Source organism: Arachis hypogaea, chromosome 19, assembly GCF_003086295.3.
Source record: "Arachis hypogaea cultivar Tifrunner chromosome 19, arahy.Tifrunner.gnm2.J5K5, whole genome shotgun sequence".
Lineage (NCBI taxonomy): Eukaryota > Viridiplantae > Streptophyta > Magnoliopsida > Fabales > Fabaceae > Arachis > Arachis hypogaea.
Window position 1 is genome coordinate 10241992 of NC_092054.1, and position 26089 is coordinate 10268080.

A 26089-nucleotide genomic window follows, 5' to 3' on the forward strand; every position below is an offset into this window, starting at 1 on the left:
AAAATAATTTTTATTTTCAATTTTTTTACCTTTAATTTTTTTAAAGATATCTTATTTCTAAATGTTGAAAATAATAAAAATATGTTTAGATGGTCTTTTTTTAAAATGTATGTTTTAATATTTTAAAATATAAAATTATATTTTTATTAAATGTACGTTTTTATCTGAGTACGTACTCTTTGAATTAAAAGAGTTATAGTGAATAATAGATTAACTTACTAGTCTTATTTTTTAATAGTTGATCTATATAAATACAATTAATTATTTTAAGATTGTAATTTATTTCAAGGTAGTGTGGACCTCGCTACGACCTTCTCTAGGGCTTGAGGATACCATGGCGAATGAAAAATCACCGCAAGAGTGAAGAAGGAGGTCCCTGTGAAATGTATGGAGTCAAATATGAATGAAAATAATACTTTTTTCAGAAATTATTTTCGAAGGGAATTGTTAAGAATAGGTTTAGATTTTATTTTTTATTTTCAATTTTTTACCTTTAAATTTTTTTTAAAAGATACCTTATTTCTAAATGTTGAAAACTTGAAATTAATAAAAATATGTTTAGATGATCTATTTTTAAAATGTATTTTTTAATATTTTAAAATATAAAATTATATTTTTATTAAATGTACGTTTTTTGTTATTTAATTTTTTATTAAGTTAACAATTTATTTTTATATAATATCAAATATGAAATACATTTGTTGAATTTATAGTCAATTTAGTTCTAAAATTTAAAATTCAACAAGTATATTCGTTAAATTTTTTTTATTTTGTATACGTACTACCTGAATTAAAAGAGTACGTCCTATCTGAATTAAAAGAATTATAATGAATAATAGATTGTAATTTACTAGTCTTATTTTTTAATGGTTGATCTATATAAATGCAATTAATTATTTTAAGATTGTAATTTACTTCATATTTGATATTATATAAAAATAAATTATTCTTAAATTTGAAGAAAGAATCAGGATCATCATTGAGATTTCTTTGATCAAAATAGCAGAGAACTTAACCAATGGAATGAGCCCGTTGTTAGAGAAGGCATAGTCTGAAACAAAAAATGAGAACAAAAATAAATAGATAAACACTAACCTAACCTATGTTGCTGCCATACATAAAAAAGGCAAACCAAAAAGTTTCATCCAATAACTCATACTCCATGAAAAATAAATTAAGTCCACACTAAAGCATAAACTGCTAGATCTTTATAGTGGTTTATACACCTTTGTAAATCACACATAAACCGCAACACTCCTACCACAAATTATGTGATGCTTTGCTTCGAACATAAACTACAATACCCATGTAGCGGATTACGTGCATTCATAAAACGCAAGATCCTTATGGCAATTTACAAGTTTATGAAAAAAATACATTTTAATATCCATTTTACAAAATGTATATTCTAATAAATTTCAAGATCAGTTTATTTATTATGGTAAATTATCCGGACTATTATTTAATATTGGACTAGTCATGCAGAGGCCATAGAGTTTTGAGCCTGAGAGACTCGACAGTTGTTCAATTGATTTCAAAGGTACAAACTTTGAATTGATTCCATTGGTGCCGGAAGGAGAATTTGTGTGGGTATTGCCATTTGCTACACCAAATGGAGTTGTCACTTTCTCAATTGCTTTACCATTTTAATTGGAAGCTTCCCAATGGAATGAAACATGAACTTTACCATGTGGTTGATTCCAGTAGTTCATTAAAACATAAGTAATATGAACTACCGAGTATATTAGATGGCCAATGTAATCATAAATGTTATACATATGTTCCAATTTCCTTCAACGATTTTCATTTTTCTATGTAACATGATGTAGCTGGAATTATTTCCTTATGCTGAAAAATTATTCAATGGATTCAACGGTTTACATAAAGTATACTTATCCGTCAACCATATAAGTGTATGTTATGTAACTATGTATAAAATGTGTAATTTCATCACAAATCTTACAATGACAAGAACATATACAACCTCACAAACAAAAGGAGTAGTTATGGATTTAATTTTGATGTACTGTCACATTTATTCTTTTAGATAATTATTCACGTAATTAATGTGAAATGTAGTTATTTTTACTGATATAATATTACGTAATTGAATACACGTATAAAATTATTTTACACTGACAATTCATCAAAATTAAATTCTTAATTTATAAACCAAAACGGGAGAAGGAAAAAGAAAACATTTTTTGAAGCATTGTTAGTAAACAACTAAAGATAACTCTCCAACTAACTTCTACAATAAAAAAAGTAGGTTAAGTCCAAATTACCCTCATTGTAATCTTTTATATTTGGACCCTTTTCCATATTTATTGTAACAGTTGATTGTAGGATTATTTTTAGTTGATTAAATAACAATTCCGTGTAAAAGTTTTAACTTCGTTGCTAATTTTGTTTTTTCGGTAGATAAGCAAAGTCATAAATAGACATTCAAACATAAGTTATAGTGTTTTTTTTATGAATTTTAGTTTTAGAAGCAACAAAATGGTAAGGGAAAAGGGTTGAAAAACTGAGGTTTGCGAAAGTTTGTGTACTCCAGGTAAAGTAGAGAGTGCAGCACTCTTTAAAAATTAACCTACTATCAAAAGTGATTAGGTAAATTAAATTTATTTATTATTGTTTTTTTTTTGTCATGGGCTGAACAAACAAACCGGCACTAACAAAAAAAAACTAATTCGCTCGTTTAACAGAGGACGCTGTCTGTCGCCGCTGCTGGTTGGCTAACTCCAAAAGCAAAACTGTGGAAGAACCTGATCTCCACGAAGGCGCCATGATTCTCAGACGATGACGCGCAGTCAAAGCACAAAATACATGACAGTTACAATAAGTCCATTATCTTTTATTTCAAATTATCCTACGTAATAGAATGAAAAATTAAAATACAATTATATTTAAATAATTATTTGTATTATTTTTATTAATTTATTCAAAAAATAATTAAATTTTGAAGCTAATTGGTATAAAAAATATCAGATATAAAACTAAAAGAAATATTTATTTGTATAAGAATGAGCCTAATAAATAATTATTCTATTTAATATATAATTAAGAGTATTTCTTTCTTTGCCAACCAACTATAGTTCAAATAACATAGTCTCTATATTCACCTAAGAGTTGGTAAAAAAAAGAATACTTCTTTTTTTTTATTAACTTTTTTAAACATTAATTATTTATTTTACATACAATATAAAAATAAATGAATATAATATTTATTGAGTAGACGCATTTACGTAAAATTTTTTTATTGTCATAGTATTTGAACCAAAGAAAAGAAAGTATTATTTTAAGAAAAACTAATAATATATTTTTAATAATATTTTTAATACAAAATAATAAATTTTAAATATTTTTTTAAATAATATATATTAACTAAAATAATATAATTATCCCAAATAATATATTATAAATATAGTAAAATGACATATTTCAATAAAAAAATTGTTAATAAAAAATTATATGAATTTTTGTTTCGCACAAAATAAAATTATTATATGTTTGTTTGCTTTTTAAGTTGTATATATATTTTTTTAATTAAATTAATATAATACAAAATCTTTTATCATTCTGTTCATATTTAATGTTTTAATTTTGTTTCTCACAAAATAATATATATATATATATATATATATATATATATATATATATATATATATATATATATATATAACACAAAATTTTTTATCATTGTATTTATATTTAATATTATAATTTTATTTCACACAAAACAAAATTTATTTAAATTTTAATATATCTTTTTTTTTTAGATTTAGTACATAAATTTTCAACTTATTTTTTATGTATTATTTATTTTAATTCTAAAGTCTAATAACTTTTTTTTTATACAGACATGTTATTTTTAATATTTATATACTATTTTTTTATTTTGAACTTCAATCTAATATCTGAGACTTACAAAAAAAATTTAAAACTTGTAAAAAAATAATTAACCTGATTAACAGGTTACCTTTTTAAATCCAGATCATTCAAATAAAAATTTAATAAATAAAGAACGGTCTAACAGCAGAACTGCAGAAGCACCAAAAATAATTTATAAATAATAGTAAGTACTTAGTGAATATGGGGAAAGAAACAAAGTGCACCTAATAAATATAAATATGTTCAGAGTTAAGATTACTGCGCTGAAAGGTAATTTAGAAAAGGAGCTGTGTCAAGAGCTTTATCCCTTTTGGCTGATACACTTATTCTCCATAAGAAATCATGTTACAGCACAGCTTAATGCTTGTTTTCTCCCATTCTTAAAAGCCAAAACCAAGTGAATTACTCAAAATAAAGATAGGTTATTATGATCATTCCGTAACCTTCAATCCTCTTTGAAGTTATAGCAGAATAATTATGGCGATATGTTGTAGCAGATAATGGAGATTTTACTTCCCTATAACAATGGAGTTTCTATACTCCGTGCTAAGTGGTAACCCATTAAGAAATTGTTGCGTAATTTTGTAACGATTTTTAAATTTGCTTATATCTCCAAATAACGACAGTATCCACATCTAACAAAGAAACAGGAAAAAAAATTAATTAATAAAAGATAAAGGAAGCATCAAAAACTACTTTCCATTTGGTTCAACATTTGCGAGTTATAATCCATAGTTTTATCTACTGCATCAATCTTACTTGAACATTCACCTTTGCCAACGGTACCATCAGATAAGCCAATCATTGATGCATAAACTTCATCTTTAACAAATTCTGATTTCTTCAACAACTCGATCAAATCATCGGCGCATGCCATGTCTCCTTGTTCCTCACATAGCTTAAAGAATGCGTCCAAGTTTGTAGCGTTTGGTCTCCAACTTTTTGAACCTTTGGCCACAAAAGCTTCTTTCAAGCAAGACAGAGATTCAGTTACCCTTTTATCTGCAATATGCAACATAGATAGAAGCTCCCAAGTACTTGGATTTGGAACTCCACCATCTTCTTTCATCCTGTCAAAGAACCTAATAGCTTTATCTGTATTGCCATTCTTAACATACCAACCTATGAGAAGGTTTCCTATTCTAGGATCATAAAATGCTTTTGCTGAAACCCATTGCTCATAGAGATTTTCTGCACCCTCAATATCATCCATTCTAACCAGGGAAGAAATAACAGAATGGTATCCCAAGTTTGGTATACTGGGAAAACTTAGTTTATAGTTATTCCACACACGATAAACTTCATCTTTCTTTCCAATACTTCCATATAAACTTAGGATATAATGATAAGGTATTCTGTCCCTACCTTCGATTTTGCTCTCAGCGTTTCTTATGCACTCTTCTGCTTTTTCAAACAGATTCATCTTAATGTAAGTTGTAGCCATTGTCGTGAATGTAGAACAGTTAGGAACTACGTTAGGATCCTTTGTCATCTGATCAAACACTTGTTCCATCTTTTCTGTTAATCCTTGAGATCCACAAGAAGATAGCCAGATATTATATGAATAGGCATCCAGCTTTATGTTGTTCTTAATCATTTCTGAAACCAAAATATCAACCTGATCATAATCCTTGAAGTTCATGTACAGAGTCATCATTACATTAAATGTTAATGATTCAATTGCATGACCTTTACTCTTCATTGTGTCGAATAAAGATTCTGCCTTTTCCTTCAACTGAAAATGCACATATATATTCAAAAGGGCTCCATATGTCCTCTTGTTTTTTGCCTTATCAGGCAGCCTCAGAAAAAATGCTTCTGCACTAGGAGCTCCATGAACTTTGGCAATTAGATCTAACTGAATTGCAATGTCACTCGGAGTTATTCTATATCTCTCTGGTCTTCTGTCCATCCAATCATATACCTGCAAAATTTGGAAATTACTTTCTCAACACTGTTCATGGTTGATGTTAACACATTACAAGGTAATGAAGATTACATAATCGATCACAAACAACAGTTCTGGAATCACGGTTAGCACAAGATTACAAAATGGTAATATATGAATTACATAATAAATTATGTGGTTGTATATCTATTCATCCTATATAATTATGTGTATTATATAAATACTAAAAAAAGCACACTTCTAAGACTTTAGAGCTTAAATGGAATCAATCATCCATAGTCTCACAAGTCATAAGTCTACACTCACACTTACTCTTCTGCTTGAGAAACCTTTGATACAGACTGCAACCACATATGGTTCTGTAGGAACTTTGCAATATGCTATAACTTTCTTGCATGGCCAAATGAGAAGAAGAAATGTTATTTCTTTTCTTTCTCCTATTTTAAGAGTGATCCATAGTTCAAAGATGGTTAACATATAAGTCCCTCCTGGTAAGGCCTGGTTTGAGTTAATCCTATAACCTCAGAAATTTTATTAATCTCACAAAAGAATGAACTATATACAGATGGATAGCGTTTATAGGTATACATATACGATACTACTTATTCACCAATTACCATTACCTATTACAATAACTACAATATAACATCTTATTCCTGTGCAATCCATCACCAAACTGCACACTACCAAGTGCTATGTTGTATATCTATCTAAGCTTAGAACACTTGGCTACATTGACAGAATATATTTCAGATATTTCAGTTTCATCATAAAATCAAATGCCAAAACCCCTTGAAATAAAAGTCCTAAGACAACACAATCCAAATGTATGCAACAAAATCAATGGCAATGCTACTTATTTAACTCCACAATCATGAATATCTCGATTCAGATGCAAATTAAAGCTGGATAGTGGATATACATCTACTGAAAATGCCTGTGTAGAATCATATTCATGCAAAAACTCAAAAGAATAATAACCAGATAACTCATTATGTATATGATTCAACCTCAAGGATCAGAATTATTCCTACCAAAATATACCATCTATATTATCAGATTCCCAACAAATCAAGCTACTCAATAAAGTTAAACAAAACAAACTATACTATCAATCAATTGTTAAACTTAGCATACTAAAGGCTTGTTTGGGTGAGCTTCTAAAAATCTTTTTGAGTTATTTTTTTTTAAAAGATTTTATAAAAAAGTAAAAATAATTTTATGTTTAAGTATCTCATGTAAAAAAATATTTTTATCTATTAATTATATTTGGATATAATATAACAATATAAAAGTATTTTTTGTTTATTTATTATATAAAAAACATCTTTTTTTTTAAGAAAAAAAAATCTTTAAAAAAAATGTAAATTACACCTTCTCAAAAAAAATACTTTTTTGATTTTTCTAAAATTTTTATTTTTACTACTAAAAATTTGCTAAATACCCTAAAAAATAATTAAAAAAAAAATCTTTTTTTTTTTCAGTTAACAAACACTAACACTTCACTTCAAAACGCTTAACTTAAAATATCCAAGTAGAAAGGTATATCAACAGACATTAATTCAACATAAAGCGAAAAAAGAAGACAGGATTTGAACATTGCATTATACCTCAAGTGCCCTTCTATGCTTGTTGAATTTTCTCAAGTCTTTGATGACTCTACAAACATCCAATTTCTTGATCCATTTTCCTTTACTCTCCCACTGATTCAACACAGTAGAAGAATCCACTTCTGGCTTCTCAATCAACGATATCCTCTTGCATATAGCTTTCCACGCTTCAGCGGGTTTTCGCCTGTAACCCACGGTTTGGGCGTTGGACGCAGTGCACGTGACAGAGAGGGTGCGAGGACACGTGAGTTGCGCGTGAGGGAAGGTGGAAGAAGAAGGGTTGAAGACGGAGGGAAGTGTTGCCGAAGAATAAGAGAGGGAAGAGGAGAGAATGTGAGGAGTGTTAGGGTTTTTGAGAGACACAAAGTGTTGAAGGAGCATTTTCGATAATGCACAAATGGATTCGTTTCTTTTGTTTCAGATTTTGAGGCTTTGAAGATAGCAATACACCACTAAGGAAGGGGATGACGCTGCTCATAACAAATCCATTCAACCCATAGAACTCTTAAACATGGTCAAACTTTGCAAACTCTAGTTGTTTTTCATATAAAATTGGTAGTTAAAAATAATTAAATAATTATTTAGTTAAATATATTAAATTATTTAATAATTTTTAATATAATTGTATTTGAATATTTATTATGCTTGTGAAGTTAAATGTTAAAAAAATTAATAAATAATAATTTAGTTAAATATATTATATTTTTTAATAATTTTAATTATTAATTTTATAGTCTTTATCATAAGACATACAATTTTATAATCTCATTGGAATATGGTTTTTTTAAAATTAGAATTGAAATTGAATTTAAAATAGTTTGATTTATGGAGTAAACACTCAATCTAGTCCTTGTCTATTATAAATTAGGACAAGACGATTCCGGTCAAAAAAATATATCCATGCCAGCCCTAGTCCTCCCAAAAGTGATCCATTGTGGCCCCTCTATTGTATTCTCTGACCAAATTTGACGGAAAAATCTTATGTGATAGTTATCGACACTAATGCGGTGAAGTTGGTGGTGTTAGACGTACACTCGAACCAGCTTAGAAGTCTATCAAACTCCATTGGCTACCTCTTTATGCTTAAGGTCTTGAATGTCGTTGAAAACCTCGTTGAACACCTTCCCAAAACCATTGACAACTGCAGATTATTGGAGGAACTGATGAACGCCAACTTCAATAAACTGATGTAGCTTTCAGAAAGCATTAGTTTGGAACTGACAAAGTTGAAGAAGCTATTGGTGAACTCCAACAAATTCCTCTTCCTTCAACGCTCCACCTCACACCTCACCTCTCTCAAGGTCCTCGACGCCCGCCTTAACTGCCTCCGCTGCTTCCCCAACGACCTCGAAAACCTCGTCAACCTTGAAACCCTCAACGTCAACCCCTGCCTCAACAAGCTCCAGAAGCTCTGTGTCGATGGTAATTCGCTCATGTCGCCGCCACCGGAAGTGAAGAGGTACCTCTGCCAGAAGATGAACTCTTCGTCATCTCATGAGAGCCATCAACAGTGGGACTTTTCCCTCAAGTTTGGTCAAGGGATATACTTGAAATACACGAATGGAGTGAGACAATGATTGTGTTTTGGATGAATTCCTTGAGAGAATCATCTCTCAGCGTCAATATATATATATACATAGGTACAAAAATAAAATCCCTTAATACTAGGAGATACAACAGAATCAGATATCTAAAAACGGAAACTATATCAAAACAGAATAACTTATATAAAACCTATATCTCTCAGAATAACTTATATACAGCCTATATCTCTAATATAATATTCAACACCCCCCCTCAAGCTGGAGCATATAAATCATATGCACCAAGCTTGTTACATATGTATTGTATCCGAGGACCCCGGAGAGCTTTGGTGAAAATATCTGCAAGTTGATCGTTGGAGTTGACAAAGGCTGTTACTATTTCCCCACTTTGCAACTTCTCCCTTATGAAATGGCAATCAATCTCTATGTGCTTGGTCCGTTCATGAAACACAGGGTTGGAAGCAATATGTAAGGCAGCTTGATTATCGCACACCAGTTCCATCTTACTCGCCTCACAAAACTTAAGTTCCTTAACTAATTGCTTCAACCATATAAGTTCACATGTGGCAAGTGCCATAGCTCTATATTCAGCTTCCGCACTAGATCTTGCTACAACATTTTGCTTCTTACTCTTCCAAGATATCAAGTTACCACCAATAAAAACACAATAACCAGATGTAGAACGTCTATCAGATGGAGATCCTGCCCAATCTGCATCAGTATATCCAACAATCTGGTTATGTCCTTTATCTTCATACAACAAACCTTTTCCTGGAGCACCTTTGATATATCTAAGGACTCTAACAACTGCATCCCAATGACTATCGCATGGGGAGTCAAGAAACTGACTTAGGATACTTGTGGCAAATGAAATATCTGGCCGAGTGACTGTCAAATAATTCAATCGGCCAATTAATCTGCGATATCTACCAGGATCTGTAAGAGGTTCTCCTTGATCTGGACTAAGTTTTGTGTTGGGATCCATTGATGTATCTACAGGTCTAGAATCCAACATTCCAGTTTCTTCAAGAATATCCAGAGCATATTTTCTCTGTGAGATACAGATCCCAGCATTAGATTGTGCCACTTCAATTCCTAGGAAATATTTTAACTTTCCCATATCCTTAGTCTGAAAGTGATCAAACAAGTGCTGTTTTAACTGAGTGATTCCCTCATGATCATCTCCAGTAATGACAATATCATCCACATAAACAACCAGATATATGGAGGTCGTGGAGGAAGAATGACAGGAGAAAACTGAATGATCTGCTTCACTCTGAATCATGCCAAATTTAGAAATAATAGCACTAAAGCGACTAAACCAAGCTCGAGGGGATTGTTTCAAGCCATATAAAGATCGGCGTAAATGACATACTAAGCCGGAAGACTCCCCCTGAGCAACAAACCCGGGAGGTTGCTCCATGTATACTTCCTCCTCGAGATCACCATGTAAGAAAGCATTTTTAATATCAAGTTGATGAAGAGGCCAATGGCAAATGGCAACCATAGAAAGAAAAAGACGAACAGAGGCCATATTCGCAACAGGAGAGAAGGTATCACCATAGTCCAAACCAAAGATTTGAGTGTAGCCCTTAGCCACAAGGCGGGCTTTTAATCGATCAATGGTTCCGTTTGAGCCAACCTTAATAGTATAGATCCAACGACAACCCACAGTAGATTTGCCCGGTGGCAATGGAACAAGATCCCAAGTACCAGTAGAATGTAAGGCAGACATCTCCTCAATTATAGCCTGGCGCCACCCTGGATGTGAAAGAGCTTCTGCTGTTGTTTTGGGTATAGAAACAGAAGACAAATAGGAGGTAAAATCATAGTGCGAAGATGATAAACGATGGTAACAAAGAAAATTATAAATAGGATTAGGATTACGGGTGGAACGAGTACCTTGTCTAAGAGCAATAGGAGGACTACTGCTAACTCCCAAAGAAGAATCCAAGGACGGTTCAACCACGGGTTCAGGAGATGAGTTATCTTGGACTGCATGCCGTGGGCGGCGATGATAAACCTGGAGAGGCTTTGTGGGAATAGGAGGCCCATCTAAGTAAGGAACAGGAAGCACCTCCGTAATGGAAGGTGAAGTGATGTCGGGTGCAGAGAAAAAAGGGGTATTCTCAAGAAAAGTGACATATGCAGACACGAAGAAACGATTAAGAGCTGGAGAATAATAACGATAACCCTTTTGAAATCGAGTGTACCCTAAGAAAACACATTTGATAGAGCGAGCAGTTAACTTGTCTTTGCCTGGGGTAAGATCATGGATGAAACAAGTACAACCAAAGACTCGTAGTGGAAGAGAAAAAATGTGTTCATGAGGAAATAAAATGGAATGAGGAACTTGATTTTGCAAAACAGAAGAAGGCATACGATTAATTAAATAACATGCAGTCAGAACAGCCTCACCCCAAAACTTAAGGGGAACATGAGTATGGAGAAGAAGAGTGCGAGCAGTTTCAATCAAGTGACAATGTTTACGCTCAGCCACACCATTCTGTTGAGGGGTATGAGGACAAGACGACTGATGTAGAATGCCTTGGGAGGACAAGTAAGACGAAAAGGGTGCTGAAAAATACTCACGAGCATTATCATTTTGTAAATTTTTAATTGAAGTTTTGAATTGGTTTTGAATTTTAGAACAGAAAGACTTGAAATGTGCAAATAATTCAGATCTGTCCTTCATTAAATATAACCAAGTGCAACGAGAAAAGTCATTAATAAAGGTGACAAAATAATGAAAACCAGAATGAGAAGTAACACGACTAGGTCCCCATACATCAGAATGAATAACAGAAAAGGGAGACGCAGATCGTGTATTGACACGACTTGAAAAAGAACTACAAACATGTTTACCTAAATGACAAGTTTGACACTCTAAGGTAGCAAGACGAGATAAACTCGGGACCATAGCTTTTAATTTCGAGAGGCTGGGATGTCCCAGGTGACAATGGACCACGTCCGGAGACTCAACAGCAGCAACAGAAGACACAGTAGTATTGGGTAAGGCAAGCCGATACAGTCCTTGAGACTCACATCCTGTATCAATCGTCTGTCCCGTCCCTTGATCCTGCACAATGACGGAGTCAGCAAAAAAGGTAACAGAACAATTAAGAGAACGAGTAAGTTGGCTAATAGAAATCAAATTGAAAGGACAATTGGGCATGTAAAGAACAGATTTCAAAGGTAATGTAGGAAGAGGAGTAGCTTGACCTATTCCCTTAGCACCAATTTTAGAACCATCAGCCAAAGTGATAGAAGGAAGAAATGCAGGGTGTTCAAGTTTAGAGAGGACAGAAGAAGTACCAGAAATGTGATTAGAAGCACCTGAGTCAAGGACCCATGGTCCAAGAGAAGAGGAATGAGAGATACAAGCAACAGAATTACCAGAGTGGGCCACCGAAGCAACGGGAGTAGATGCCTGTTTTGAAGCTTGGTACTTGAGAAACTCATCATAATCATTGCCAGAGACAAATATCCCTTGTGGTTGTGCGGCGGAGTGAACGTCAGATGGCTCATTAGTTTGGACAACATTAGCTACCTTGGTAGGACGACCATGGAGAGCATAACATTTATCCTGAGTATGACCAATCCTATGGCAATAGGTACAACTAAGGCGAGTACGATTATCACGACCATTACCACGACCCCCACGGCCGCCGCGAGTGGGCACTTGAAAGGACACTTGAGAAGAAGATTGGGATGCCAATGCAGTTTGGTCGAAAGTATGGGTCTCAAGAGAGGGGCCGGATTGCAAGAGTCGTGCAAATACGTCCTCAAGGGAAGGAACGGGTGAGGTGTCCAATATTTGTTGTCGTAGAGATTCAAGTTCAGCTGGCAACCCAAGTAACGTAAGTACCAAAAACAGCTTTCCCTGTTGAGCATGATGGTCATTAGCATTAGACACATAGGGAAGGAGAGTCGAAAACTTTTCCTTGACAGCTTCCACAGCCCCAACATAAGATTCCATACTGTAAACTACACAGCTTCTTAGCAACATGGTAAAGTCTTGCAATGTCATTAGTGTATAAAGCTTTAGCACGGTCCCACACCTTTTTACAAGTTTTGTAAGCCCGAAACATAGTCAGCTTTAGTGGATCAATGGTCTGCCACATAAGATTACATAGCTGGGCATCAATCTTCTTCCAAGTGGTTTTGTCAGCGGCGCGAACATCATCAACAGATTTAGTAAGGTGGTCTTCATAGCCTTGGCCCATGAACCAAAGTTCCACAGAATCAGTCCAAAAAAGGTAATTTTTGGCACCCATCAATTCTTCAGAGGTCATTGTAGCGGTTCCAGAAACAACAAATGTTAGAACAGTCGGTTTGCCACCATTGGAGTTGGTGTCGGGGGTTACCTCAGAAGACATGATGGCAGACACTCAGAAACGGCCGGAAAACACCTGCAGAAGGGAAACGAGGGCCGGAAAAAGCTTGGGCAGCGGAGCGTGACGTTCACGCGCGTCTGGAGCGGAGGCGCGTGAGGACCATGCGCAGGAAAAAGGGGCGGCGCGTGTCGGCGCGTGCGGCGGTTGACGGCGGTGAAATTTTGGGGACATGCCAAACTTGGCTTTCTGGTTCTGATTCTGGGGTTGTTTCGGAGTGGGTCTGATGTTTGACAAGGTTTTGGCCAGAAAAACAGTTTCTGACGAAGAGACACAGCTGATAGTGTCAGCTGGTAGGAAAAGGGAACACGACTGAGAGATTGCAGCCGGAAAAGAAGAAAAACAAATAGAAACCAGAGCCGGGTCGGAACCCACTCTGATACCAACTTGAAATACACGAATGGAGTGAGACAAGGATTGTGTTTTGGATGAATTCCTTGAGAGAATCATCTCTCAGCGTCAATATATATATATATATATATACATAGGTACAGAAATAAAATCCCTTAATACTAGGAGATACAACAGAATCAGATATCTAAAAACAAAAATTATATCAAAACAGAATAATTTATATAAAACCTATATCTCTCAGAATAACTTATATACAGCCTATATCTCTAATCTGATATTCAACAGATATGATGGAGGGACCGCGATGGCTCACTTCTAGGACGGACAAGGCCAGGGGCCAGCGTGGGTGTATTTTTTTGACAGGAGTCATCTTGATCTAATTTGAAATGGATAGAGATCAAGTTGGGTATTTCACTCTTGATTTCTGATGGAATTGAACGAACTAAAGACATGATAAAAAAAAAAACATCCCTACAAATATTAAAAAATGAGTTAATATTAAAAATATCTTTTGAAAGATAAAGTCATTATCGATTTGATTTTTCAAAAGTTATATATCTCAAATTGATATGATTAAAGTTAATTTTTTTACATTGGGAAAATGATGATATGTTATATTAAATATCATGTCACAAAGTATGCAAATATAAGTAGTTTCACGTATCATAAAATAATTTATTAACATGATACAACATCATTTAACTAATAATAAAATTAATATTTATTTAATGATTTTATATTTAAAAATAAATTTAAAACATAATTTGTTCTTCGTCGGTATTGGGAGAGAGGAGGGAAGGAATGGGTGACGAGATGGTGATATGACTTACTTGATTTTCTTTAATATAAAATCAATCATTATTTATAAAAGTATTTAGTTTTCCCAAATAAAAAATCACTTTCTAGATCAAAACAAAAAGTTGTTGATCAAATATGATCATTTACATTTCGTAATAGGTAATTGGTAATGTTGATCTGGGTAGTTGAATAATATCAATAGACACCAATTTGAACAACAATTATGTCTAACAAAAATTGTTCAAAATTAATTTACAAATCAGTGAAGACTGAAGAGCATCAAGTAATGCCAAAGAAGATTGCGGTACAGATGAACATATGTGACTCAAAAATTTGGTAACAGTCATTTTTAGAGAAATCAATCCTCAAATGTTACAACTTACAAGATCAACTATTCTGCAAGCAGAAAAGGATTAAGTTAATACTCTAGATTTCTAGTCCCAATTAACCACTAAAAGGCTTAGGCATGCAATTGTTAGTAGATCTTAAAATATAAGCTTCACACAAACTTGCACTCTCTTCTCCTTCCTAATGATCCTTTTAGGGAAGTGGAAAAAGGGAAACAATACCGTTCAAACTTGGAGTTCGATATCTTGTATGATACAGACAGGGATTATGAGCAGCCAGGCCAATTTTTGTCGAAAAGATCCATGTTCCTTAAATTTCCATGGATAAACACTTTGGGATTTTTAACCTGAAGAAAAAGGGCCAGAATTAAAGACAATTAATCTTGGAAAAGTATTAAGGCATTCAATGTTTGAGTTGGTTACAAGTAGCAACTACAGACCAGTAAAACAGGTGGAAAGCCCGGATTCAAGTGAATTCTTGAGAATCCATCTTCAGTAAATAGACACTTGAATCCATTGATCATAGGATGTTCACTGTTAAAGATCAAAGAATACGAGATCAGACATTTGCAAAATTCCTGGTAATATGTCAGTGCACTTACATGTCACATATGACAAAATTTTCCCCTACCAGAACTTAAGACACTAATTTCCAAACAGGAGCATGGTTACACATACTAGCAAATATACATGTCTAAAGTAAAATAACGACAACAGAGTATTTTCCAAATATATCGGGAGAATTAAATAAATCAAACACCACCTTTGTGTTCAACCGTTGATCAGGTTAATGGAGAAAAAGTTTAAACCTAAACCTTTCTTAATTGTTTCATTCATACTTCACAGTCTCTTTGCCTCTTTCGGCCTTTGGTATTGGACTATCCCCTATTTGTTGTACTCATTGTATGGCTTTAGAATTTTGCTCTCTATGATCAAATAACCAAATTATACCATCTTTTCCATAACATGTGGTACCACAACTATCTCTCTAACGAATTTAATTCTGATCTTATTTTGTGTATTGTGTATATTCATCCATCACGACATTCTTATCTCTAAGACATTAAGCTTTTACTACCTAAACTTAGGGTCAGTTTGGATTGACTTTTGAAAAAAGTATTTATTTTTTTCATCTTTTTTAAAAAGATTTTTTTTAAAAGAAAAAAAAAACTATTTCATATTTAGACAGACTTTTTTAAAAAAACTTTCAAATATTATAAACATCTTTTACTTATGGTTTCTTTTTAAGTAATGCATTGTTGACTTTTAAAAAAAGAAATAATTTGCTTTTTTTAACAAAAGTACTTTTTTAAAAAGACGTATCTAAATGTGTTTAAAATTTAATAAAAGTACTTTTGAAAAAAAAAATACTTTTTCAATCAAATAAGCCAATCCAAACCAACACAATACAACTTTACAAGTTTACAGCTGAACGTATCCAAGTGTCCAATGCGCATATATGCACGCACAGCACAGTATCCCTGCCAATAGGTCCAATGCGCATATATGCACACACAGCACAGTATCCCTGCCAATAGATACTCTACCGGGATAATTGGCTTTATGAACTTTACCAATTTCATTACCATGCACTAATTCACTAGACAATTCTGACGCTTTCTGTCAACAGTGTGCATGTATTTCTTACCATAAACAAAGAATGTGTGAAATAATTTATATGCTTGTGAAGCAAAGTATGGAAAACAAAACTCACTTTATAAGAAAAGTGAAATTCCTTTGCGCAAGTTCTTGCATGCTTATTTCTTCCTCTTTAGAATACCTACATCAGAGAATAATAAATAAAGTTCAGAATAAGAAAAGCAACATATTCTGATTGTTGCAAAAAAAAAAAAAACCAGTGATTAAATATATGAGAAGTATACTAGTAACTTTTTTTTCCTTTTAATAATTCATTTATTTGTTTGTTTAGTTTCTAGTTCACTGCATAGGCATCATAGACCATGTAAAGAGCACATTCTAACAACCTCCTTCAATAATAAGAGAGAGAGAGAGAGAGAGAGAGAGAGAGATCTCGGGAATTTTACAATTATGATTAACTAACTCATAGCTGAATCAGTTCAGCTTCTATACAAGATGGGAGTAGCTTCTGTGGGAAGCTACGGGTAATATGGGGAATAAGTTAGTTACTGATCTATCCTAGCTGGCAAAGGCGGTTACACTGCCTCAGTTTTACTCTAGTTAGGGTTACAGTAACTTACCACTTCTCCTAACTTACTCTATTATCCATAGTCATCCTTGGAGTTAAAGAATGTTCACATCCAATTTGAGTATCCCCTTGCCTGGGTAGTCCAAGATCCATATTAACTTTTAGCTGGACCATTATATAGGAGACTGAGACTCCTCTTTTAGTATAGCCTTTCCTCTCACCTTTATCATTTATCTTCTCTCTACAATACTTCTATCCAAAATGAGAAATCCTGATGGTAGCTTCTCAGAACAAAATTTTAGAGATAAGGATCGTTTACTTTCTTTACCTTTTTTTTTCTCTTTTTTTTTTGGTTAATAAAAGAAGAATATCATCAAGATGGAGAATATAAGTCAGTGTCCGTTAATTTTCATAAATAATTGTTGCCATGATATATTTTTTTTTTCAAAGATAATTCTATTCAGCTACTTTTTCTACCTTAAGAGAAAAGCACAAAAAGAACCCCCGCCCCACCTTTCTCCTTTTTTTCTTTCGAGAAAAGCTTAAGGGATAGCAAAATTTATTGTTTTTGGCCAGTACTTTTAGCCATTAGCCCAATTCCTCTAGTCTAGCAATCTAATAACATAGTTTTAGTCCATACTTTTAAACATTGCTGGCTAACTGCTAGCCAAAAATAATAAATTCTGCTGACCCTCTAGCATTTCTCTTTTATTTTTTTTTTGCTTTTAAACTTTCATAATTTTTTTTTTTTAAAAATTTGAAAAGTGCCATTCTTTTACAACTACTAACACAAGTGAGCCCTAGCTATACGTGATCTTTTTTCCTACTACCCCCTGCCCCTGAATATATTCAAAGGGAGAGCAGCTGTGGGAGAAATCCCTTGTTAATGCAAATGAGTTTTTCTGTCAAACACAGGTTTGCTTGCATCCATGCAGGAGCTAACCAGCTGCATTGTACATACTTCTATACATATACTACGTAAGCAAGAAGAAAACTATACCTCCAAGGGAAATCACTTTCACAAAAGCGAGATATTCCATTCATGGCTGAAAATGTATCAATGTGAATCCACTGTTCATGTGTATTGTTATGAAAACCTGCAATGTTAAAAAAAAAAAAAAAGAAGAGTCTGACAAAGTGAGATGGAGCAATATAAGTCTTTAATCTTTTATGTAACTCTCCCATCCATACTTTAATCTTTTAAGCATCACAAGCCATGCTTATAGAATTGAGCTCAATGCCTATATATATATATAAGGTGTACTGATTCATCAAAAAAGATCCAACAGATCCAAGACTTTTAACAAATTGAAAGAAGTTGCCACAGTTGCTTATGCAAAAAAGAAAGTTAGGTACAGAGAGCAGTTTGAACACATAGCAGTAAATGCAAGTAGATTCACTGTTTCAGGACTCATAGACTCACCAATTGCATGCAATCTTTTTAAGGCATGACCACTAGGATAGTTCCAGTATGATGCCATGAAAGTTGTGATGGTGCCTCCTAGACTATAAAATAGAGAATAAGTAAATGAAGGAAGGATATATCCATCTCAGTGAAACCAAATTTCACCAAACCAACCTGATTAGAAACAACCCCAACATAATGATGAAAAGCAAGTTCCAGATCATCTTTCTCTTATTGTTGTAACTGAAACATGTTAGCACACCTATTAGTCAACAACAGTACCTAAATTCATAAACAAGTATGCAACCTAGAAAACAGACATACTAATTAGTTATTCTTTAATGAAGAAAACACTTGGCATTTAATATCCATTTGGATTGTAAATATATTTCAGCTCAAGCCTCAAAATAGCTCAGGTCTCTTGCGCATTTCTTCATCCCCTTTTCTTTCCTTCCCCTTTATATGTTCGACGAGCACAAATATATTTTCAAGCACAAATGTTCAGCACATACCATATGTTTGACAAGAAAAATATACTAAAACAGATAAGAAATACAAATTCACACTCTGGAAAGCTACTCTTCAAGTCTTCATTGACAATTCTTTCTTTTGCTTGTTTTTTACTGTTTTCTCCAAAAGGATAAAGTTATAAACGAAGATGCTGTCTGATCTCTGAAAATTAAATAAGTAAAGGGACCTTACATTCTATTGGCTGCAACCGAAGCTGATAAGTTGAAAATTGGTACTGAACTTATAATAAAACGAAGCTCCTGCAGTATCCATCAAAATAATGCTGCATATTCAGTTGGAAGACAGGGACAGATAAACCAGAGATTTCAAATGACTTACCTTGTGGGGAAGCTTAGAATAAAGCAAAATAAAGGCAAGAACTGGCAAAGTGTAAGATCGAACCCTTCTGTCTACAATGAGACCAAACTGCAACAAAAAACAAATTGTTATTTTAGGAAGAAACAACATATCTTTTTTGCCTACCCCTATTCCTTTTATTTTTATGTTCTTGATATTTCTTTAATTGAAGCAAGAAAAGTCAAAGGTAGAAAAGTGATACATGCCATAGTTCATGTAAGTGTGCAATACTTGTACGACATCCAGATTTTTACTGATAGCTTATTACTATCAAAAGGACTTTCCATGCTTCTAGAAAATATGCAATTCCTTCAAAAACTTTAAAACACCATCTTTGACCCCTTAAATATTAGGTTGCTATCAATTTAATCCTTGGCAAACAGATTGAATAAATTTAATCCTTAAAAAATGGAGAGGGACATCAATTTTTTTTTCAACTAATAATAGGACAATGACATTAATTTAGTCCCTCAGTTATAAAGTTTGAAACCAATTTATTCTCTCATTAGAAAATAGCAAAGGGACTAAATTAATGTCTCTCTCCAAAAACAAATTTATGTAAATCTACTCTTTTAGTAGCTAAACTTGTGGTTTATTGCATAAAAAAATGAATAAACCATGGTGGACACTAGCTGATATTCAAAGGAATTTCAGATTCATGTAGGGTTGAGTTAGGCTTGTAACAACCAACGTAAAACTTTGTCGTATCTAAATGCATGACCACGACGCAATAACGTCTTTGGATCCATGTAGCCGACCCCGCTTAGTAGGAAAAGGTTATGTTAAGTAAGCATCCCCTTATGACCTAGCTATATCTTTTGTATCTTTGTGAGGATTGTATCATTTTGAAATGATGTACCCACAAAGAGTGATATATTAATTACAAATAATCTCTATCTTCAGTTAAAACACACTAGATGCTTGAACAGACAGAAAACAAACAATGAGTAAACCAAAAAAAGTTTTTAAAGCAAATAGACATCAAAATCCCTCTGTTTTAATCTATACTCCAAACATAAATCATAGAGAAATATTAAACTTAACATAGTAAATCAGACTAAACAAAGGGAAATGCCAGCTCTAGACTACTAAGAAAATAGACATTTTGATTTAGAAAAGAATACCCCAATTTGATATCAAAATTACAAAATACTAATCACCTCCTGGGAAGATACAAATCTATATATGAAGCAACAACATGATAAATTGATGAGGATATTTTGTAATGTGGGACCTACCAGTGAAAGTGGATATGCAACAAGCAATGAACGAGGAAGTGCTGAGGTGAAGTACCAGTGGAAAGCATGCGTCTAACAAAATTATGGTGAAGGAAATCATAATTTATCAAATATGAATGTTGTTAACAAGTTTTTTATGCATTACTAAAATAAAAATATTTATTAAATAAATAGAAAAGTTATATAATTAATTAGTTAAAATGAATTATATTTCCTTAACAGTCGTAATAATAATATTTAATATAAATAAATATTGATAATTATTGAAAAAATAAACAAATAAGTACTTAACAACGAAGATAGAGTACTAATATAAACTGCAATTACATGAAGATGAAATCATTTCCAAAATTATAATTAATAAATAAATATTTGAATTGTAATATGAAGGAACATGGCTATCCCTAGTTTAAACCAGTCAAACCACTTTTAGCCAAATTAACCTTACAAGAAAATTAATTGAAAGATCATTCATTAATGTATGATCACCTAGCCTAACTCCTCATTATCCTTTAAGTGAGACATAGCCACAGAATTCAGAATTTCAGAAAAGGTAGAACATGAAAGAACCAGAAGATAATCAGCCACACCCTGCTTATAAATTATGAACATACATTTTCATAATATACAGCAATGCAAGTAAAAGTAATAAGTATTCAATATAAAGCCTTTGAATTAGGATACTCCCCATTCAGAACTCCTGTTTAGTACAGAGTTAAACCAGAAGACTTCAAATTCAGGCCACAATAACCTCTTCCACATGATTGAATCAACCAATATGGTTATACCTGTGAGGGGAACCCAAACCAAATTTTAATAATACCATCAATTCATCATTGACATGTCATTTATAAGTTTTACTTTTATTTAAATTGCAGATCACAAATACATATATATAAGAGAATAAGAAAAAAAGGTTTACTGACCTATGCAGAAGAAGGCCATCATAGTGCAACGTTTCAGAGCACCCCATAGTGAAATTTTTTTTGTCTTCCTTCAAGAGATGATTGTTATTAGACACAAGGCTTGATCATGGTACATAAGATGAGAACTGTAAGATCAAATTTGCAATTCTATAACAAGTAGATAAAAAAATGTGAAGCCCAGAAACACGGATAAGAAAGGTCATTAAACAAAACAACTAATTTCAATTGCTAAAAATACAAGCATTATTTTCCAAAGAACCATTTTAAGTATATAAAAAACAAATAAGATCGATATTTTAATACGGTTGACCCAATACAATATTTTAAAAATCATCCTACAACTTTTATATGCGAGTATATAAGTAGCAAAGCAACAAAATTTTCAAATGCACCGAATATAAACCTCAAAAAATACTCAATAGATAACAAAATACTCGAAATAAATTAGTTTCATTATACATGGAAACACACTCTTTTATTCATCCTTAAGATATTGACATCAGAAGTCCCAGTAAATACATGAAGAAGCAAACATACTGCCGTGATTGTTGATTGTTGAAGCATAAAATTACTCTAACACATATTTGGTATGTAAGAGATTTACATTTTTCTTCTCATTTGTTTATATAGGATGCAGCATTGGAAAAAGAGAACAGATCAGGCATTCAACATCAAACAAATGCAGTCACAGCCAGACTCATTTTCTTTCTCTTTTTAATTCTATATACGTAAAAGTTGAACATTTATCCCAGAAACGAGAACAAGTAGGAGACAGCTTCATAAGACATCTTAACCTAAACCAAAGAATAGACTAAATGAATTTAATGAGAGTTCTGTACTGCAACTCAAAACCAAGTTATGGAGAGGAAATGAAACATACCAAGAGGAATTGTAGCCCAAGGGGGCCTAGAAGTAACACTATGTCACATCTGAATACGGTTGTAGCAAAAATCTGACAATCAGAAAGTTCCAAGAGAATATTTCAGAATTAGCCAAAGCAAATCAGAAATCCTTGTGAGGGAACAGGAACACTGCGCCACATGATATATTCTCATCAAAAGATAATAAATAAGAACAATATACTTGTTGATGCTATAAACCATCTGCTCTTGTTATCAGACAGTGCACAATTCAGATCACATCAGAATTTGAACTTTTCTCTTTAAAGATGGTGATTTACCATACAAAGCAAGATTAATAACTATTTCTGGCATGAAATGTTTAAACAGCATTCCAGCATAACAAAACTATGCATATGAGGTCCAAGCGGAGAAAGGAAATACATAGTAGCTTGATATTCACAAAAAAAAAAATCCTGAAGCACACATGGAACGGAAGTAAAACCATGTGACATACATACCAGAGAGTTCAGAGCTGCATAAAAGCGCCCCTCAAGCCAGTATCCATATGCCAAATTAACTGGGTAAAAAAAATCAGGAGAAAATTCACACCATACACTAGCACATAAGAAATTCCATAGCAAAGATGTAAATGAACATCTCATGGAAAATGCCCAAAATGGAAGACAAAAAATACCCATATGCCATGAGAGATGTCATTGTTAAAGAAGCATCACAAGAAAACTCCACAATTCTGCTAAAGCCAAATTTACCCAAAAAAACAATGTGCTCTTTCAAGAAAGTATTGCACTTCCTTGCCACATAAAACCTTGAATATTGGTACCCAAAAAAAGGTTCCAAAATAGCAAAGGAGGCCATCTGCAATCCAAAGGCTTTATTCTAAAGAAGATGCAAGCCATCCCATCATGTACAAGGAGACAAGTTAGTCCCCAAGATATATATGGACATGAAAATCATGCACTACAGCTTTATAAAGCTTTTTGTTCTAAAAACAAATCATTATTTCCTTGACCAAAATCAAAGAACTCTTTATGTAGAATACTTGTATCTCTTTTAGTAAAAAGCAGGCAGGATACTAATGCAATTATTTCCTTCCCATTTGAAGTTCAATGTCCCATGGTGTTCTCAAATATCAAGCACTCAGCTATTATTAATCCTTATAAAAGATTAAAGTAATACACAAACATGCAAGAAAGAGCTAAGAAGTTACCTACAGCTAAGGCAAGAATGTTAGGAAGTGGACGAGTACAATAGAAAAGGAAGTGAAATTGAATGGCAGTTAGTATCACAAAGAAGGCTTCTACTTGATGCCCAAATTTACTCCTTATCTGCACAACAAAGAAGATCATTTAGGGAACACATGCAACATAGTCTATATCTGAAAAGTGTTTAAAATCTAACTGTTCGGAGCAAAGGCATAACGAACTCGGTAAGCCCAAGATAGGGAACAGATGGAGTATGCAATCCCAAACTCACCCTTAGAATGACATGCTAAACCACCATCTTTTTGAAATTTAAACTTTGATTGGATATGCAAGATATTGGAAAGTTGAAGGAACACTAGTTCATTAAGACATCAATTAATTTACTCACACTAAGAGTCCTTCATTACCACAGAGGTAGTAAAGAATGTGATTAAATTTAAAAATTATAAATAAAGGAAAAAGAAAAAGATGTGAACATACCTTGTGACGGAAGAATCTTAGTGTATATAGGGTAATGCTCCCTAGGGCCATCCGAACTAGATATCATCAATAAGAAACATTAGCTTACTTTGTTATAACGTGAGAAAAGAATATAACAAAAGAAGCAATACAGCAGCTGATGTTAAGAAACATATTAATGGGAAATGAAACGAAAAGGCATCCTATCAACTCTACTATACACAAAAGCAATTCTTCACTTAGTTGGAACTGTATTGATGTCCCCAAAATGTTCTCAAGCAACAGGACATATTTATAAACTTAGTCATGGATTGTATATTAATTTACATCTCATTAATCAAATCAATTGTTTACATGAATGTTGAACATTCACTAAAAAAATGCTCAGGGGGGAAAAAAGCAATAACGAAAATTGACACACTAAGGATAAACACTTTTACAATCCTATCTTAAACACATATGCAAGGGAAACAAGGAGGTATTATTTTCAAGCATAGAACATCTTGTTTGTTCCCAACATTTCTTTCAATTTAAACCAAACAAAGGAGGAAACGAAGGTAAAAAAATTGACAATTAAATGAAAGAAACTTAAAACAATAAAAAAAATTGCAATTTCTTTGTTATCTTGTATTTTTGGATATACATGGGATGATGGGAAGACACTTATTAGATAAAGAAGGAGCAAAAAATAAGAGCACTAATACACTAGAAGAAAAAGAATTGATGTACAAATATTGTCAAGTATGACAGAAATCTAATCACCTGTAACAAGAGCATAAAACTTTGGCAAGTGCAGCAAATTTACAACTAACACAAATGGAGCCGCAACAAGAGACACCAACAAAGCACCTACAAAATTTCCACAATTAAATAGATATACCATGACAAAAAGAGAGCCATTAAACTAGTGCAAACCATATAACATAATGAGAAGGAAGCTATGGAACTAGCTGAATAAAATAATAAATAAATGCTTACCGATGAAAGTGCGAGGAACCACCCCGGGAAATTCCAGATGATCATACTATTGAAATAAACAAAAAAATAGAAAATGGTAAATTATGTAAAAAATCCAACAAACTTCAAATGATTAAATCACATTGAGCTAGCAAGTTAATAAACTTACATTGTCTAAGTGAAGCCGATGATAAAGAAAATCATGCATTGCCTTCACAGACAAAAATGAAAAAAAAAAAAATCAGCAAAATAGTAAGCAACATGGTGAGCTTCAATAAGAACGAATTTCCCTTAAAATGACCAAATCTAAAATAGTTTCTTTGTTTAAAAATTTTATTTAAAGACAAAAACAAATTTAGAATTTAAAGTGTAAACAAACTTCAAGCAATTGAGTTGGTGCCTAAAAGACACTCAATTCCGAATCCAGCGTCTCAAATTGGAAACAACGCATGTCACTAAATAAATAATCGGAGAGAGAGAGACCTGAACGTTGAAACTTTCTTCGACCTTAGTGTAGGGAACCATGAAAACATAGAAAGCAGCGATTGATCCCAACAAGAAGTCATAACCGTAACGCTGTAGAAACGTCCCAGATTTTGAAGCCATTGTGTTTTCTGGTTTGAAGAGTGCAAACTGCAAAGTGTGGAGAACGATGGCGTGGTGCGTTCTGTGAAATGGGCTTCATGGACTTACCATATGTTTCAACGGTCAAGTGGGCTTCATGGGCCTCTCCATTTTGGTACTAATTTTAAAATTCCAAATATATCCTTATGCTGCGTTTGTTTGATGGGACACAGACACTAATACATAAATACGGTGGTACACGTCTATTATTTATTGAGTAAAATCCCTCCCCGATCCTTAACCATTTACGAAATTGACCTGACGCCCCTTCACCATTGGAAATTAACAACGCGGTCCTTAACCATTCTCTCCATGTGACCAAAAGAACTCTCTTACCGGTACTTTTTACCCGAAAACCGACAAGAGGGTCTTTTCGGTCACACCAGAAAATGGATAAGGATCGTGTTGTTATTTTCTAATGGTCAGGGAGCGCCAGGTCCTTTTCTAGATGGTTAGGGACTAAATATTTTAATAGTAGGACGTAGAGACTAAATATTCTTTTAGATTTTTAGAAGTGGTATTTATTTCATTCAA

General features: G+C 33.2%; 2 protein-coding genes across 4 annotated transcripts; both read right to left on the reverse strand.

Moving 5' to 3' along the window:
* Positions 1–4471: 4471 nt before the first annotated feature.
* On the reverse strand, positions 4472–7963 carry LOC112777507 (pentatricopeptide repeat-containing protein At1g02150). The gene is made up of 2 exons (XM_025821896.2): positions 7411–7963; positions 4472–5815 (listed from the first exon to the last, which is right to left on the reverse strand). Exons 1-2 carry the CDS (start codon positions 7789–7791, stop codon positions 4577–4579), a joined length of 1620 nt encoding a protein of 539 aa, XP_025677681.1. The 5' UTR covers positions 7792–7963; the 3' UTR covers positions 4472–4576.
* Positions 7964–11623: 3660 nt separating this feature from the next.
* Positions 11624–25612, reverse strand: LOC112776335 (dol-P-Man:Man(7)GlcNAc(2)-PP-Dol alpha-1,6-mannosyltransferase). Of its 3 annotated transcripts, none has more exons than XM_072228161.1 (20): positions 25415–25612; positions 25101–25142; positions 24953–24998; positions 24737–24823; positions 23996–24051; positions 23521–23638; positions 22811–22869; positions 22331–22402; positions 21451–21514; positions 21209–21312; positions 20525–20596; positions 19269–19355; positions 19122–19189; positions 18594–18662; positions 18438–18520; positions 18015–18111; positions 16562–16627; positions 15288–15381; positions 15070–15194; positions 11624–12033 (listed from the first exon to the last, which is right to left on the reverse strand). In XM_072228161.1, the coding sequence occupies exons 1-19, from the start codon at positions 25535–25537 to the stop codon at positions 15114–15116; spliced, it is 1488 nt and encodes a 495-aa protein (XP_072084262.1). In that variant the 5' UTR covers positions 25538–25612; the 3' UTR covers positions 11624–12033; positions 15070–15113. The 3 variants fall into 3 exon arrangements, with proteins under 3 accessions (XP_072084262.1, XP_025676250.1, XP_025676249.1); XM_025820465.3 differs by lacking the exon at positions 11624–12033 and adding an exon at positions 14822–14896; XM_025820464.3 differs by lacking the exon at positions 11624–12033 and having other exon boundaries at positions 14822–15194.
* Positions 25613–26089: the final 477 nt, after the last annotated feature.